The following is a 17101-nucleotide window of genomic DNA, read 5'->3' as shown; positions in this document are numbered from 1 at the left end:
ATGCTATAGAAATACAGTATTTGTGATAAATTACCATTTTAATATTTTTCTGAAACTTCAGTTGAATACCCTATTCACTTCTAGACTCCAAAACAGTTTTTTTTGGGTTGCCAAATGATATCCTGTGTGAAACATGGCACAGTTTACATTAGATAAGACTTCGTTTCAGTAACTCATGAAGTGATTCTAACTTGTACTTTGAGATTCTCTGGGATGAAAGCCACGATTTAAATGTTAGCTGATTTGTCATACTCTTATTTTTCCATTTCTTCAATAAATGCTTAATAGGTAAGTTACCAAAATATGGCTCTCACATACTTTGTTAGACACTTTGAGCAGTATCATTTCTGATTTTCTAGCATGATGAATCTCACCAGGGTGTTCTGCCTAATGCCAGGATGTTCCTCTCCAGAGTATTCTGTCTAATTTTGAGCTCCCAGTTAGAGGTACGCTTTGCCACTTGCTTTGTGTAGTACACACATGGTCAGACCTCCATACTGTGTACCTATTCAGTAGTTACTTTCCTTCACCTAATGCATTGATTATTTATTTCACTTAAGGTAAGATAGATTTCTAGTGTTCAGTTGGTCAGGTAGTCTTGTTGTGTACATGTAGCATAGTAATTTGTGTGTGTTGCTAAAATCATTTCCATTATTGAGATCACACATGGTATATAGGTTCCTAGTTCTATCCTTAATCTTCCCATAAACAGAATATCTCCAGCACTTAAATATTTTAGTTCTTAACTGAGTAAAATTTTCCTTTTGGTCTGTTTGCAGGCTACTTCCTGCTCCATTGAACTGAGTCAGGTGCAACTTATAGTGGAGGGGAAACAAGTGCCTGCTCCTGGCAGCCACAGTCACGTAGCTATCAGGAGTTAACTGGGCTCTGGGCGCCTGGCTGTGTCCCTGCACTACTGTAACAAATGTACAGTAGTATTGATAAATTATTAGTAGTGTCATGAAGCAAAACTGTATGCGAAAGATGTTTTTCTAGGAGAGAGAAATATGCTCTTGAAATCTAGAAAGATTTCTGTATCTATTACATAAGGCATGGAATTCTTGAGCTAAAAAAAAATTGTAAATTCCACTCCATTTCCAATTTTGAAAGTTCTTTTCCATTAATTTGCATTTATAGACACTGTCCTTAAGTACTGGGCTTTGAAGGTCCAAGCATCATAATTAGCAATGAATAATAATGTTGCTAGCTTCTCAGGTGACTTCATATACAGTCTAGCGTTAAGACCCTATTACCAATTATTCTGTTGACTCCATTAGACCTAATGCAATGCAGAGATTTTGAGATTTTTATTAACCTTCACATCCATCAGGGATCAGCATTTAAAAGTCAGCAGCCAGAGAGTAGCTGAAAGTAATACTTCTATATTGCCTTTAGTCTTGAAAGCTCAGATTGCTTCAAAACCCTACATTCAGCCTCCACACTGTCAACAAATGGTGGTACACGTGACCTGAGGTCAGACAACAGTCCTCGAGTCCTGAGTTCCAGTCCCTATATTACAATACTGCGCAATTACTGTGAGATTCTGACAGAAGAAAAAAGGTGATTTAATAAAAGCTAACATTTTCCCTTCAGAATAGGCTTAAGTAGAACTCGCAATAAATACATGGAAACAACGTTTTGTGTAAAACTTGTGAGCTTTTTCTTCTATTCCCCAGCTAGCTTTTTAATTCTTAAGGATTGTGTTGGGGGGAGGGGGGCGCGGGTTGGAACTCCTGTGCCTGGTTACTGTATTACTTCCACTAGCCTCATCCATTTTAAAAAATAATGGAGTGCCTGAAAGAGATGGGGGGGTTTCTTTTTTTCCCCCCTTATGTTCAGAATTAGCAATTTTAAGATTTGTGAATTCTTCAAAAAAAGGAAAAATGGCAGCATGTTAGATGCATGCACTGAGGTTGTGTGCTGTAAACAATGTAATATTTTGTTTACATTAAAAGGGCAACTTCAGTTCCCTGTGCAAATACTAATTCAGAAATAGTTGTGCCTGCATTCAGATAGCTTATAGGTCATCACAGGAAATTTGAAAAAGCTACAAAAAGCACCTACAGTTCAAAACTCTAATAAAAAAAAATTCTCAAGCAATTATGACTGAGTAGTAAATTACAGGAACTTGCCACCTGCGTGCAGATATTCCAGGAGCAAAAGAAACTCGGTTCATTAGCTAGTTAGCTTGTTCTAAATATTGGTCCGTTCTGCTTAACAACGTCCAGGTGCTATCATCAGTGACTCCTGTTTCTGGGGTCTTGGAAGACAGGCTGGTTTTTAGTACAGTTTCATCTTTGATACCACAGGTTAGCAGTACTTTCTTTACATTCCAAAAGAAATGTTCCTATCTCCCCAAACCTCAGAAACAAAAAAAAATAAAAACAGCCATGTGCACTCTGCACATCCATAGGACTATTAAGATCTACCATATCTACATAGGACAGAAGATAAGATTATTGGACTGACTACTAGTCCTCTGCGGGGAAACAAGACTGCTGTTCCTCAGTGGATCTGCATGTGCATTGAAGATGCGTGTAGGACAAAAAGAAGACTTTTCCACAAGGTCAGTTAGAGTGCAATCTTCCTGAGCAGTGATAGCAGAGAGGGTAGATAGGCACTCAGGCAGCACTAGTAAGAGTTTTAACTGTTTGGATGTCAGTACATGCGTTCTCCACCCATTACACTGGATGTACTGCTTTTGATGAAACCTTCAGTTCCAGTGTTCTTTAGGCAGTTCTCTGCCTCTTGGGTTTGGGGTTTTTGCCTTTTAGGTGGCTTATCTGAACAAAGCAAGGCTGCAATCTTACTCCTTTTCTAAAACTTAACTTTTTCTCCTCCTCTCTTCTGAAGTATAGAAGTGCTGTGCCAGTACAGATGCTACACCCTAGAAGTTTTTAGCTTGTGGATTACACTTTTTGGTACCTTGATAATTGGGCATAAATTCATCTGAGAAAGCTTGAATGGTTTCATTCTATAGATGGGCTTCTAAAATTTTTCAAATTGTGCTTCTGATCATACATGTGGTTTGAAGTGATAAGAGCAACTAAAATTTGTGTGCGTTTAAACTTATGCATTTAGGGAAGAGACAAACACCTATAACTATGTGAATACTTTTCTTTGCCTGGAAAACTTTGCTGCTTTTGGCATTATTCCTTCACTCTGAAGATTGAAGACAAGAAAATACCAGCTTTTCAAGCAATATACCATGCTCTGTTGCCAGTCACGTATCTAACTCCTGAATTAATTATGGGGTCCTTTTGATCTGTTCCTGTTAAGCAGATTGCTGTTTTTCTGTCTTTGGTGGGTTTATCCCAGCTTTTCTGTAACTGGGAATGGGAAAATCAAATAAGAAATTAAGTGCAGGCTAAAGCACATACCTGAAACAACTTCCTTTGCAGTTTTTGTCCCAGTGAAGTCAACTTTGATATTCCTCTTGATCCATGTTTCAAACCTAGTCGTGTTTTTATGGTTGGGTACTTCTGTCCATTTTCCCTCATTGGTTCTTAGCCTCCTTAGTCTTGAGACACCCCTCAAAAAATGCCAGTTCTTGGCTTTCATTTGTTTTTTTGGCTACAGAAAAATAGAGTAGTTCTCCTCTTGCAGAGAACTCAGAAAGACACAACAGGTCAGAATGTTTTTGATGCTATGGATTCATATTTAAAATACCTGGGTTTTAATTGTGAATCATCATGTAGGTGTTTGCACACCTGACGGTACTAATACTGTGTAGCGCCCTTAAAAGGATGCCACTGCAACTTAGTTGAGAATTACTGGTTTGCTCTCTCCCTCCTGCAACTGGTTTTGGTTCAGTAAGTGATAGAGTAGCACTGCCTTATCCTTTTGTTGCTTCTTGATTCTATGCTCAAGAGCCGCGTTTAACGAGAGATGTATATGGTGGAGGTGATAAAGGACATCAATTTATTTGGGGCCTATAATGTTGGCTCCTTTACGTAAGGGTGCTAGGCGGTCAAACAACCATATGCTCCCCACTTTTTGTCTTCAAGCATGCAGCTGAGTAACTGGTCCTTTTCGGAGCTGTCTTTCCTGCCTCCTCCCATCCCCTGCTGACTTTTTTTTTCCCCTTTCCTTCTATCCTGCCCCTTCTAACATAATTAGTCAAAAGCATTGTCCTACAACTTTGCTGCTGGTTTCAGTTTATAGTAGTAATGATTTGGTTCGATCTTGTATGGTCCATACCTCTTGTGCAATGTATGTGTTTTTACTTTGAAATCCATGGTTAATGTCTTCTCTCATGGCAGAAAAGAGGGGATCTGATGATAAAAAAAGTAGTATGAAGTCCAGTAGTCGAGAAAAACAGAGTGAAGACACAAACACAGACTCGAAGGAGAGTGAGACTAAGAATGAGGTCAATGGGACCAGTGAAGACATTAAATCTGAAGGTGACACTCAGTCCAATTAAAACTGATCTGATATGACCTCAGATCAGACAGAGGTAAGTGTATTATTTCAAACTTTGATTAGGGCTTTTTGTTACTGTTTAACAGTGCAGCGTAAGTATGCACAGATGAAGATGGAACTAAGCCAAGTAAGAAGACTAACTAAAGCACCTTCTGAAGGAAAAGACAGTGTAGTCCTGCAAAACATTTTGAGGTACATTGTTTTGTCTCGGCTATTTTGTAGCAGACTCGTGCCCCCATTAGTGTGCCTCTTTGGAACATACTTGTAATATGGTCACCATAGAAAACTTAATTATCCTTTTTTTAATTTTAGGGATTTTGTTGTCGCTTTTTTTTAAAAGAAATTGAACTGTTTTTTGTATTTAAGTCCATATTGTGTTGGTACATCAGCAGAAACATTTGCTTTAATACTTAATATTTGAGGCACATGTTGGACTACTTTGTTTTTATATAAACTGCTAGTATTTCTTTGTCAAGGATGTTTCTAGTTTTTTTTGCTTTATTGCCTTGCATTCTAATGCAGTTTGTTCTGTAACTCGAGAGCCAGTAGCATTGGATTGATGGAAGTGTAGGGTTTATGAATTATTGCAGCTGACTACCATACCTCACACAGCGTTGGTGTTGTGAGCGGCCCATGAAAAGCCAAATTAAAAATCAAGGATTCAGTCAAACTAAGCAGGTACTCATGCCAGGTACTCCTTTCTCTACCCACATCCATGTTTGAATGCTGTTGCCTGTAATCTTTAAGCTTACTGTTGTGTTTTTATTTACAAGATAGTGAAAAGGATTTTTGTGTATTGTGTGAAAATTGTAAATCTGATGTTAACAGAATGGAATTTTCTTTCAACTGTATGTAGGGATGCAGTGCTGCCCAGAATTAGATATCTTTAAAGAGTTTTAAATGCAATAAACACTACATAATAACCGCCTTGTTACATTCAATGCAATTCAAGTCTTTAAGAGGTATGTGTTTAATATTTCCTACTGTGTAGGAGAATTTGCAGTCGGCCATAGTACCATGCAGTATAATGGCTGAAATCAGACTTGTGAGGCAAATGTAAATACAAAGGCCAGATGCCCTGAAACTGTTACAGTACTACGTGGCAAGAATGTGTGCTGACCATTCTGATTTATTATAAAAAAAAAACAACCTAAACATTAGGACATAAAAATACTGTATCAACTTTAAAAGTTTTCTTCCATTTCTTGACCTAGCTTGCTTAAATAAAGGATTCTTAGAGATATTCCTAAAATAAGGAACTAACACTTGGAGAATACCTCTGATTTTACATCAGCTCCTTGCAACATAAGCTATTAGTATAGCTTCACTCTTTGTGCTAGGAACTCTTAAACACTTAATGTGCCATCCTTAAACTATTAATATGACAGTATTGCTCCTAAAGCCCCTACTGGTCAGTGTTGACGTCGTAGTAGAGTAAGATGACAGCTAACAACTGGGCCAATATTTAGGAATGGTAATCTAAACTCTCTTTGCGTTGTTTAATTGTCTGCTTTCCCAAAATTTTGCATTATAGGACTCCCACGTGAAGAGTCTGTGAAGAATCCGGAAGACAGCTTAATGAAGATCTGCTTTAAAATGAGGTGAAAGAAAGCTGTAGTGACGTAGAAAAATATTAAGTTCAGTTAGAATTTTTTATAAAATTTAATTCAGGACTGGTGTTACCTCCCAGAGTTCAGAGGGATGTGTTAATAGCATATGTGCTACTGAAAATATAAGTCCTGTATCTTTTTTTTTCTTTTAAGACTTTTTAAGAAACCAACATAACCTGAACACATGGCTTGCTCAGTGTTTAATTGCAAGTTTTCATTCTTGGACTTTAAAACACAGGAATAAATGTTTAGTATTTGTGTGAAGCAAACTAAAATTAATCCCATTTTTACAACTAGGCTCTACCTAGCTTCTTGATATACCAGAAATGGAAATAATAAAGTATCTTTGAATTTCTGTTACAGATTTGATTGTCTCTGTCATTGAAAGTTTAGTATTAAATACACTTATTTCTTAATAAATTTATTTGTGTCTTCAAGCTTATCCATTAATTTGGATGGTCAGTTATTCTGGTTTTCTTCCTTTTTGACTCTTTCAATGTAGTTGTTCCTAAAACCTAACTGTTAACAGGTGAGTGCCTTCTAACTCCTGGTTACTTCTTAAACACTTGCACATTTTTATAAGCTACAGGACTTTTGCCACACTTTATTTTCTTAGGAGTCAAATAAAGTACAAAGCATGGCTATGTTTTTCCCTCTAATAAAGCAGATTAGAAAAAGTTTTGAAGAGGCCCTTTCTCCCCACCTTCAGGTATATACCCCTACTTAATCAGAATGGAAATTCAAAACACAAATACCGGTTTCAGTTTCCGGAGGATAGAAAGTAAAGCCATTGAGATATTAAAGCAGTGTCGGTCCCGGTGTCTGTTTTCCTACAGTACTGTAACTGCTGCCATGTTTGCATCCTAACAGCAATTCAAACACTTCATTGGAAATTAGGCAAAATAAGTGGACATATTTTGTATATTAAAGTAGTTTGGAGTGCATGTTCTTTTCTACACTAAACTCTCCTGTGAGGTTGTATTGCAGCAAAGCTTATCTCAGTTGGCTGGTGGTGAGGAAGGGGTGGGTTGAATCTTTGCAGTGCTCCAGCGTTCAAAATAAAAACCATTTGATTAGTCTTCATGTTAGCATTATGCATTCTGGGTCTGAATGTTGATCAGGGAGCATGACAAGCATCTTTAGAGAAAGTTAATATGGAGCCTTTATTAATTGGATTATTTGTGGAAACATTTACTTCAGACATCATGTAACTTGGTCTCTCTAATGAAATGGAACATGAGACAGTTCCGTTTCTGATTGCTGCTCTTTGACTTCTGTGCCATATTGTTCCATTCTCTGGATCAGATCGTTCAAGAGCAGTCTCTGTTCTGCCTGGTATTTATCCTTGTACATTCAGTTAAATGGATTTTCTGTGATAAATATTCTTTCATAGATAGGAAAGGAGCTGTATGGAGCTGCAGGCACAGAAGCCAAAAGTTGTGCGCTAATCAGAATCACAACAGACTTATAGAATCACAGAAAATGAGGGCTGGAAAGGACCTCAGGAGGTCATCTAGTCCAACCTGCTGCTCAGAGCAGGAGTATTCCCAACTATATCATCACCATTTATATCGACAAAATCATCCTGTCCTCAGAAATTGGAGATAGCCAGTGAATGTTATTCCAATATATGATTGGTATGTGTTGGGCTAGTAGCATTTTTCAGTCTACATGTTCTGCTTTGCTGGGTTATAAATGGCTAAATGAGGTATGAGGCACTGGAGAACTTAGCTTAGACTATGTTTTGCATAGGAGTAGAAGGTGTTAGATTGAATTCAGTAACATGATCTGACATCTTGTAAAACTCTAGTCATGAAAATGCAAGTTGTACTTCAGCACTTTCAGGGTTTTGGGTCAGATTATAGAAAATCAGTAGGCCATTATTCAATCTAGGACAGAAAATTAATTTTAAAAAGTTCTTACCCTTCCCAAGGGCAAGTAATTCTATTGCAGTACACAGTGTACTGTCACATGGATGGTGGTGTTGAAATGTAAGGACCTGTTAAAAGCATGGGGCGTTTGTACACTTTTGCGCTGCATTTTCTACACTTTTGTGGCGCATGCGCTTGTATAAGTTGTGAAATGTGTGTCAGTGCTAAGAAAATGGTGGCAGCACACTTTTGAACTCAAACCCTTCAAAGGTGCCACTTTCTCAGCACTTGTGCATTTTGCTGTTTATACAAATGCACACGACACAGCACAGGGCACATCAGGTAGCGCGCAGAGCAGACTAGATTAATCGAGTCTGTTCCAACGTGCTGGATTTTTAGCACGTTGGAGCAGACAAATATATGCGTATGAAATGCCCATGGTTTCTAAGCCATATGCACCTCTGTCAAAGGGGAATGTAGCTGTTTGAAGTAAAGATATAATTGCTACTGGCTTGAAGCTGAAGAAAAATTGAAAAAGTAACATTGAGTAGCTGATCTACTGGTGTAGTCACAACTATAACTTCATTAACAGCGTCTGTTTCAGATTGTAATGAACATCCTTATTGGCAGGACAAAGGCTGCTACTCATCCATCTCCAGAGAAAAGCAAGGCTAAGGAAGGATACTTCAGCTTTAGACCATGTCTGGAGTGACATGTCAGCATCTAAATCTTGGCTTAAAAGCTTTTCAGGGTTGTTTTGTAAGAATTGTATTGAAACTTCCTCAGCTCTACGTAGGCAAAAAGGTTGTGTTAAAGATGAGGAAGACACACCTATGCTCTGGTTCTGCTACTGAGCTGCTTACCGTCTCTTTTAAGGCTTAGCTGCCAGTTCTTTCTTACCTTTTCTGTCTTACTGGGCCCTCTTGAACCTGACTTTCCTTGTAGAAACGCAGTTTCCCATTAACTGCAGGAATAGGTTTGTGAAAACCCTTGTTGTAATGAGCTTTCACAAGTTAATCTCAGCTGAAAGCTCAGTTTGAAAGTGTTCAGAGCAGTATCCCAACAATAAAGCTGAATGTTGGGAGTAGCCTCAAGCCTTGGCATTTTGTGTTTAAGTTTGAGACCATCTACTACTAATTAACCCCCAAGGTGATTGTATTAGAAGCCAGAGATTTAAGGCTAAAGACAAAGATGTAAAAATCTGTTTGCTTGAAACAGCTGATATTGGCTAAGAGCATCAGTGATGCTTTTCTCATTCACAGTCTTTATTCAGTTCAAAGAAATTAGTAGTTGATATAGCTAGTGCACCTGAAAACTGATCAAACTGCATAAAACATAAAAATATTTCTCTAAATGTGTATACTGACTCTGTCAGCAACAGATTGTTATGGGCAGTAGACTTGTTAGTGTTTTAGTGTTAATATAAAGCTAATAGTTCCTCTTTGTAAAGAGTTGTGGGAATTGTTCCATAGCTAACCTCTTCAGTAACTGAGGCAATATTAAAAAAAAAAAGACAACCGTTTTTATTTTTCTAAGCAAAGCTAGATGTGTAAGTATCCTTAATTCTAAACCATATAGCTATTAAGTGTTCCACAGTTATTTCATACATAAAAAAAAAACAACGCTTTTCACTAGAGTCAGGTTTGTGCCATAATTAGTAACTGCTAAGAGAAACCCTTGCTTCCTGCCAGAGAAACGAATGCAGCTTGATGAAAAATTAAATGTATACAGGTCTTAGTATGAGTAGAGCAGGACCTCAATTGCTGACCCAGCTTATGAGTGCGCAACAGGCCAGTGGAGGAGAGGACTTTTGGATGACTTGTGGGTAGTGGATGAAGGAGCTCAGCTTTCTGTTGACTCTGGTTATTAGACTATGTAAGTTGTACTGAGGCACAAATTGACAGGGTGCTTGCCGCTGTGTCAAAAAAATCATGTATGATGGAGGGGTGCAGAAGTAATCTAGAACATGTGGTAGCTTGTTTTGAACCACTTATGTTAAAAGCTGGCTGGCTTTAGTAAGTTACTAGTCCCCTTTGTTAATCCGCTGTGCTATCCCATACCCACATATAGTCTTAAGCTTGTTAGTCAAATACAGAAATACCTACATTTAACAAAATGTGCTCAGATAGCCTTGGTTTATACAGTGCAGCAGGCACTGCAAAGGAAAGTAAGTGTTGTCTCAATGGACTGCAATAAATTGGACTGTGTTTTGCAGTATTATAAATTGAAGTCTCTGCCAAAAAATTGTAGTGCCTTAGCTAATAAAAATACCCAAATGCTGCCTGGAGCTGTCTGAAAGTAGCTGCAGGAGCACAGCTTCATAAGGGAGTTAGAGGTGGAAGAGGAATTTAAGATTAGGTGTTTACACTACATCTTCTTATCAGGAAGATGAATAAGTAGCAGCTGGAAGGGTCAGATTTCCATGTCACGGAGCCTCCAGCTGAACAGAAGAAAGTGCCATTGCAGTGTAGTTCTAAGGCCTCCACCCAGTCTGCCCTAACTTCAGGAGCTCATTGTCTGCCAGAACACAGGGAAATAATACTGTCTACCTACCAGAGCGTTTCAATACCTTCAGTGTAGTCTGCATGGGGAGAAAGTGGTGAGTTAAAAGTGTGTAGCTGTAAATCATGAAGTTGATAAAATGTCTAGTAAAGTTTGCCCTTTAGCAGACAGTAGAGCTAGGTACAGACAGTTAAAAGAGCCCGAGACTGAATCGATTCAGTCTTTGCAGGTTAGTCTAAGCTGCACAGATTAAATTGAAACAGAAGTGAACAAACATTTACCTTTGATTCAGGAAATGCAGCAACATGCCTGCAGTGCCTCAGGCCAGAAGCTGGGGGGTGCCAGAACACAGTTTTCTGGCTGTGTTCACTTCCTCTTTCTGCTGCCCCTGGGGTCTCTGGGATTTACAGTCCAAAATCACAGCAGCAGGGCTCTGCAGGAATGCTTGTCACTTCGTCTTCTTGCTGGGATTTGTAGTCCACAGTTGCAGCCAGCGGTAAGTTTGAGTGGGGAAAGGGGTGCTTAGCCACTCTCCTGTTTGCTGGGGGGGGCAGTCTTCTCCATTTAGAGAGGGTTGCATCCCCCGCTGGGCTTGCTCCCCCCTCCCCCTTGTCAGCCAGCCCTCACTGCTCCAGCTAGGGAGCAGAGGGGTAGGGCCAGCCCTGCTCTCTGGAGCAGACAGCACAGACCAGCCCAGGGCTGCAAAGCATGCTGGGATACTGAGGGACTGATTTAACTTGAACCGAGAAGAGGTCTGGGACAGAAGTTTCATAAACCGGTTTGATCCAAATCAGTTAAGTCTGATACTACATTCAACCTGGTTTATTTTAAAACAGCTTCAGCCATTTTGAAACTGGTTTATGTGCACTGAGCTGCTGTTCCAGGTTTAATCCAGTTTCTGATCACTTAAACTGGTTTGTATGCAACTGCTGTCCCTAACCTAGATGGCCTTCATGCAAGTCTTGCTTCAGGGTTAGAGCCACATGGCTGTTTGCTTGTTTGTTCTTTTTAACACGTGGACATGAAGCACCTAGAAACATTCAGCTGTTTTGATTAATTATTTGACTGAAGTTTGTTGCCATTTAAAAGTGCAGTCAGGTGGTGCTATGGAGAGCCACAGGTGGGGGAGACGCATAAAGAAGGTAGGCTTTTAAGAACTCTATGTACACGGTGCTAGTTGCCTCACTTCTCCCCATCTATGCATCTTTATTTGGTTTGGCTAGGCAAAAGCCAAGTTCTCTAAAGCTAAAATACTTCCACTTCAGTGAACAAAATGCATCTTCTGTTATCCGTGCCACCGAAATTAACCCAGCTTTCCTGATCTGTGCTGGTGATAGGCTGATTCAAGGAAAAGGCATGTTTCTAAAATTACTAACACTTGAACCATTGGCCAAAAGCAGTGATTAGTGTCTGGTAGAGGGCCACTCATTACTAAGTAGCTATTTAAAACAAACCACCATTCATCCCTGGCAGCTTTCCTTCCAGCTGTTGCACCCACAAACTTCCATGTCTTGTAAAGTTCTTGAAGATGTTCAGGGGTGGAGTTCAGCTTTACATACAAGGGTGCTTTCAGGTTTATTCCCAAACTTGTAAGATTTTTACTTTTTTTTTTTTAAATCATTAAGTTGCATATTTGTTAACTGAAATCATGTTAATTTATGCAATTCCTTTTAAGTGGGGGGAGGAAATGAAAGTGTTCAGTAAACATGGTTTGACACAAGTCTTAGGCTTACCCTGTTTGGTTGTTAGCCAACAGAAGTCACCAGTTCTTGAATATTACTGCTCTAACACACACCACATGTTGCCTCCAGTAAGACTAGTGATTCAGTGAATCTGGCAGACTTCTAGATCCCACTTTCAACTGCTGACTGGAAGCTACATCCTTTTTAATAATTAAAAGGCCTTGTTTGTGGAGAGACAAAGGAGATGGGAAAACCAAGACCTTCAGGACTCTAGCGCTAGCCCTTACATCTCTGTTGGAAGGTCCTGCGGACCTGGAGATGGGGCTGCAGCCCAGAAACACAATTTGTTTTCAGAGAACAGTTCTGTACAGCAAATGATGTCAAGAGTGGCACTGATGCAGGAAGTGAGATTTATATCCAACTGTGCCTGACTTCCAGCGGACTTTAGTAAGAGCAGAGAGAGGGGTAGTCACTTTTGATATCAGCAGTTTCCAAGACTTTTCCTACCTTCTGTTGCCAAATACTCATAGCTTGTTATATCCCAAACATGTCAGCTTTAGTGGTATCCTGTATCTAAATAGAATATAATGTAAAAAGGCAACAGGGATATTAAATATCAAAGATAAACTATTACAATATTAATCCTAACAGTAACTTTAGGTCTCACACACGAGTGGGTCTCCCCCTTCAAAAGACAGTTGCATATGATTGAGCTGTTCACATGCTAGATATGCTGAGGAAGATCAGTACATAAGCTTGGATGCTTTACTATTGTAACAAGACCTTTGTTGGTGTTGATGCAAGGTTTCTAAAAGACTTGTTACTCTGCACTAGAACCAGCTGCAGTTCTTGAAAGTCCTGAAGTCTTGCAGCATCTTTGTCCTTTTAAAAGAAGGTGGAAATAGAAAAAAATGCATGTAAACGTCTTGTTTGTATACAGAAACTGGTACAAGATCATGCATGCAAATATAAGCCAATACCAGACCTGGTACCAGGTACCTGATACCAGGTTTAGATAGACTAAATAAGGATGGAGTATGTGTCTTGCTAGTAGCATAGGGCCAGAGGGGAGCAAAAAAAAAGAATCGCAGAACCTGCAGTGTATTCTTCATGCAGTGACTGCTCCAGCCAAAATATTGCTAAGGTCAGTGCCTGCATCGGCTCAAGCAAAGATCAGGCCTGTTGATTTCAGTTACAGAACCATAGACAAGTAGCGTCTGAGCAGAGAGGGAGAAAGTATTAATAATTGCTGAAGGCATATGCTTAGCTGGCTTGTAAGAAAAGCCAAGGTGCAGCTCTCTGCATTTTAAAACAGCAGTGATATATTCAAGCAATAAATATGCATGATCCTCAACAAGTTCGCTAGTTTGTTCAGTTGGAATAAAGTACCAGAAAAATGTGGATTTTCCTCCGTCATGTCATAAGTTTTAGGAGAATACGCTCATACATTTCGATAGACAATTACAGAGGAAGAACCTACAGCAGTTTCTTGAGTTTGGCCCTTTCCCCTCCCCACTTTTTTTTGGGAGTGGGGGATCAGGAGGAGGGAAAAAAAACCCCAGTAAATTCTGGTTCACAGACTGCTATTGCACAGTAACACTCCCTGGGATTCACAAGGGCAGAGAAATCGAGCATTATTTGAGTTAGAAGCTGAATGTGTAAGTGCTTACCTTTCTTACTAGAGTATCAGGTAACTTCCTAATCTTTTCCACGTGCTCTGGATTCGCATCCCATTCACAGCAACTCACTCAGCAGATCCTGATAAGTCGATTCTTGTCGGTCTAATTCAATTTCAAGGAAGTAATTTTCGCCAGTGGGTCTGAACCTTTACCTGAAGCACCAGTTCTGGTTAGAAAAGAGAGTTGAGAGAAGACAAAATATAGTAATCTTACCGAGCGGGGGCGGGGAGGGAGTGGAAATCACTTAACATACCCTGGAACTGAGAGAGGTTTTCTATTTATTATCTGAACTCAAGATTTTTGCTGGTGCAATAACCAGGGGCTGAGTGAGATTCCAGGGGCTGTTCACGTGTGTAACTTTCTCCGTAGACAGCCCTCAAGGGGGAAAAGTACCCTTTTACCAGGTGGACGCTTTGTCCACCAAAGGCATTGCATAAGCCTCCAGCAAGCTAATCTAAAAGGAAGGCTTGTACCTTCATCGCTCAAGGCACTCGAGGCCACATGTCTGTGGCTGCAGGGATCCCCACTGCCTCCAGTGGGGCTTGCACAAGCATGGAGCGGCTTGCAGAATGAAGGGTCTTCCTGGAATTGGAGACCGAGACCTAGCAGCAGTGCCTAGACCGGTTCAATGATGGCATTAAGAATATATAGTAAATCTGGGTCTAAAAAAGATCAACGACCTCCTTATGCAGTGCTGCTGCCGAGTAATAAATAAGGCCCTGTTTCAGACTGGGAATACGAGGGGCAAACTGGAAATTCTGGCTGGGGTCTGCTAGGTTGCAACTTGTGTGCTGAACTTAATTCAGGATTAAGGTAACAGCGGAGTGTTTCTGTCGTACAGCACATTTTTAATCGGGTTTTTTAACTAAACGCTACCTATTGCAGAGCATCATCATGAACTTGCAATATTTGTCCTATTTGTGAGAGGCTGCAACAACATGCAATTGTCCACAGTCTGCTCAGTAAATTGAGACTTAATTCCATTGATTTCACCAGAGGAATTCTGGATTTACGTCATCGTGCCCAAGGAGGACTTGATTTAAAATGCTGAAGAAGGGTTTCATTTCAACAGCAATGACCTTTGCAGGGGGGAGAGTGGGGAGGGCAGTAGAAATGTATTAGGAGGTGCACACAGCAACTTGGAAACCTGGAGCTGTTTTGTTACTAAGTTGCACTTTATACTGGTTTATCAAATCTCATTACATTTCACATCCTATGTTACAGGAACTGAGATTTTAAATTTAAATTTTTAGCCTGGAAACTTCAGGCCCAGAAAACCTTAAATTGTTCAGAAATGGTTAATAAGGTTGACCGTGTCGAGTAGGATGTGAAGCACAGGCTTAAACTGAAGTAGATTTAAATTAGATCTCAGGAGAAAAAACTTCCTTAAATTGACAATGCTGGAGAGGGAGGCGGAAATAGGCCGATCTTTCTATTTAGGAGGGTGAGCGAGACGGGCTAAATTGCCCCCTGCCGTCACAGCAGCCCCGCAGTGATCTCCGCACTCCTACCTCCATTACAAGACAAGGGTGGAGGGGAGATGGTTGTAGAGCAGCATGAAGCACGCCCTCATTTCAGCTCTCAGGTAATAACACAACTATGCAATAACCATGTGGCAACAAGCTGCAGTACCGTGGAAAACGATGCTGCTTTACCCTGCATATTATATGGGAAAGTTTCAGTGAAGAAAAATAGTCGAAATGTTGGAGCAGGACCACCAGTTAAGGAGCCATTTGGTGGCTGAGGGATAGGGTGTTTAGATGATACTGGAGAAAAGAGACCTCTCTGATGAGACATAAAGGTTTGACACGTGGGACTATTGTGGACTCTGGCAGCGCGCATTTTGGTGCTGCGATGGCTGCTGGTGGGGTAGGCCCTGGGCAGCTGTTCATTAGTGTCCAAAGCAGGAAAATCAGCTCTGCTGGGCAGCGCTGTGGGTGTGCGTAAGCTGTCAAGTCCAGTTGCCGATGAACAAGGGCTAGTTTAATTCAGAGAAGCTAAAGAGACGCAAGTATTTTCCTTCTGGGATGCCGCTCGGCTGTCTGGAACGCCCTGGTTTTCTTCAGTGTAAGCACGAGGGAATGGTAGGGTTGCCAAATAGTTCATAACAATCGGCAAGTTTAAGTCTCACTTCTTAGCATTGATTTTCTTCCCCTGCAGAGGACGTTTAAAACGTGGCGATGGGGTCAGGCAGCAGGGGCTGCGGGGAAGAGGAGAGAAACCTTACTACTAAAGCAGAACAGGCTTCCTCATTTCCTGCCCAAAAGCTAAAGCTAGATTTTATCTAATTGTAGCTCAAAATTGCAGCAGCTTGCAGAAATCACAAGACCTGTACCAGTGTATTTTGAGCCCAAAGCACTTGGAAGAATAGCAAGATGCAGGAAGTGCTAAATGCAGGGAGGGAGAGGAAACAAAAGCCAACGGGGAGGGAATTCTCCGTACATTTTCTGCACTGAAAATAAAAAAGCAGAGGAAAGATAATTGAACCAACAAAAACAGCTACCTCTGTGTCTAACTGTAGGAACACCATGTCAATCTTTAAAAGGAGCAGATTGGCAAGTAAGCTTCTTGGCTAAATCCTATTTTATAGGAATTTTTTTAGATTTTTTAAAAATAATCTGCTCCAACAGACGCCACCAAATGAAGTGGCACAGTCTTTTGCAGTTGGTGCAGGTTCAGTGTAGGACCCAATCCTACTACTATCCTCACGCTCAAACTGTGGGAGTCGATAGGTCTCTTGCCTGAATACGAACTGCAGGACAATGGCGGTGCTAAACAGCACAACAGAAATTGTCACCTATACTTGGGTTAAATTAACCTTTCAGATGTCAAAATGCAAGTAATTTGCCCCACAGCATAAAATATGCATCTTTGCCCATAAAAACTAGCTAATTACCCGCAGCTGCTACCAGCACTCTTAATTAATTGGACGACTGCTATCAGGTAAGTCTGTGTTAGCTGCACATGCAGTCAAGGCTGCAATCATGCCGCTATACAAGGGCAAATCAGTGTAGACTGTCACCTCGTTAGCTTGTATTTGAGGCCTAATCTCAGTACACATGTCACTAACCAAAGTCAGCTCTTGCCGCTGAATGTTACAAAAGGCAATGCCACGGCCCCGGTACAAAACTGCTAGCCTGAGACTTAATCTATACGCACCAATTTTAAGAGCATCACATACTCTTGATCTAATCATCTAATTGGCTTACGAGCGATTTAAGATATAAAGACACCAACATGTTTTGCAGCTATGGCCAGAATTACTCTTTGCAACCGGATGGTTGCCGTTCCCGAAATGCTGCAGCTTAATAGATTTAATAGATTTTTAGGGTCGG

General features: G+C 40.4%; 1 protein-coding gene and 1 long non-coding RNA gene across 5 annotated transcripts in view; one reads left to right on the top strand and one right to left on the bottom strand.

Moving 5' to 3' along the window:
* LUC7L3 (LUC7 like 3 pre-mRNA splicing factor) overlaps window positions 1–6474 on the top strand; it is a 30390-nt gene extending 23916 nt beyond the window's left edge. For 2 of the 4 annotated variants that reach the window (XM_019542476.1, XM_019542475.1), the window contains exons 10-11: window positions 4263–4403; window positions 4509–6474. In XM_019542476.1, the coding sequence (XP_019398021.1) occupies window positions 4263–4403; window positions 4509–4690 (323 nt within the window). In that variant the 3' untranslated portion in view covers window positions 4691–6474. Of the gene's footprint in view, window positions 1–4262; window positions 4457–4508 lie in introns of all 4 variants that reach the window. The other 2 variants (XM_019542477.1, XM_019542479.1) reach the window with 2 other exon arrangements.
* Window positions 6475–11265: 4791 nt separating this feature from the next.
* Window positions 11266–17064, bottom strand: LOC109315020. The gene is made up of 3 exons (XR_002102411.1): window positions 15422–17064; window positions 13758–13932; window positions 11266–12969 (listed from the first exon to the last, which is right to left on the bottom strand). It is a non-coding gene; the product is annotated as an uncharacterized LOC109315020 (long non-coding RNA).
* Window positions 17065–17101: the final 37 nt, after the last annotated feature.

This window comes from Crocodylus porosus, unplaced genomic scaffold, assembly GCF_001723895.1.
Source record: "Crocodylus porosus isolate Cpor-Errol unplaced genomic scaffold, CroPor_comp1, whole genome shotgun sequence".
NCBI classification, from domain to species: Eukaryota; Metazoa; Chordata; order Crocodylia; family Crocodylidae; genus Crocodylus; species Crocodylus porosus.
Note: the sequence above shows the minus strand (reverse complement) of the source record. Positions and strands in the feature narration are given on the sequence as shown.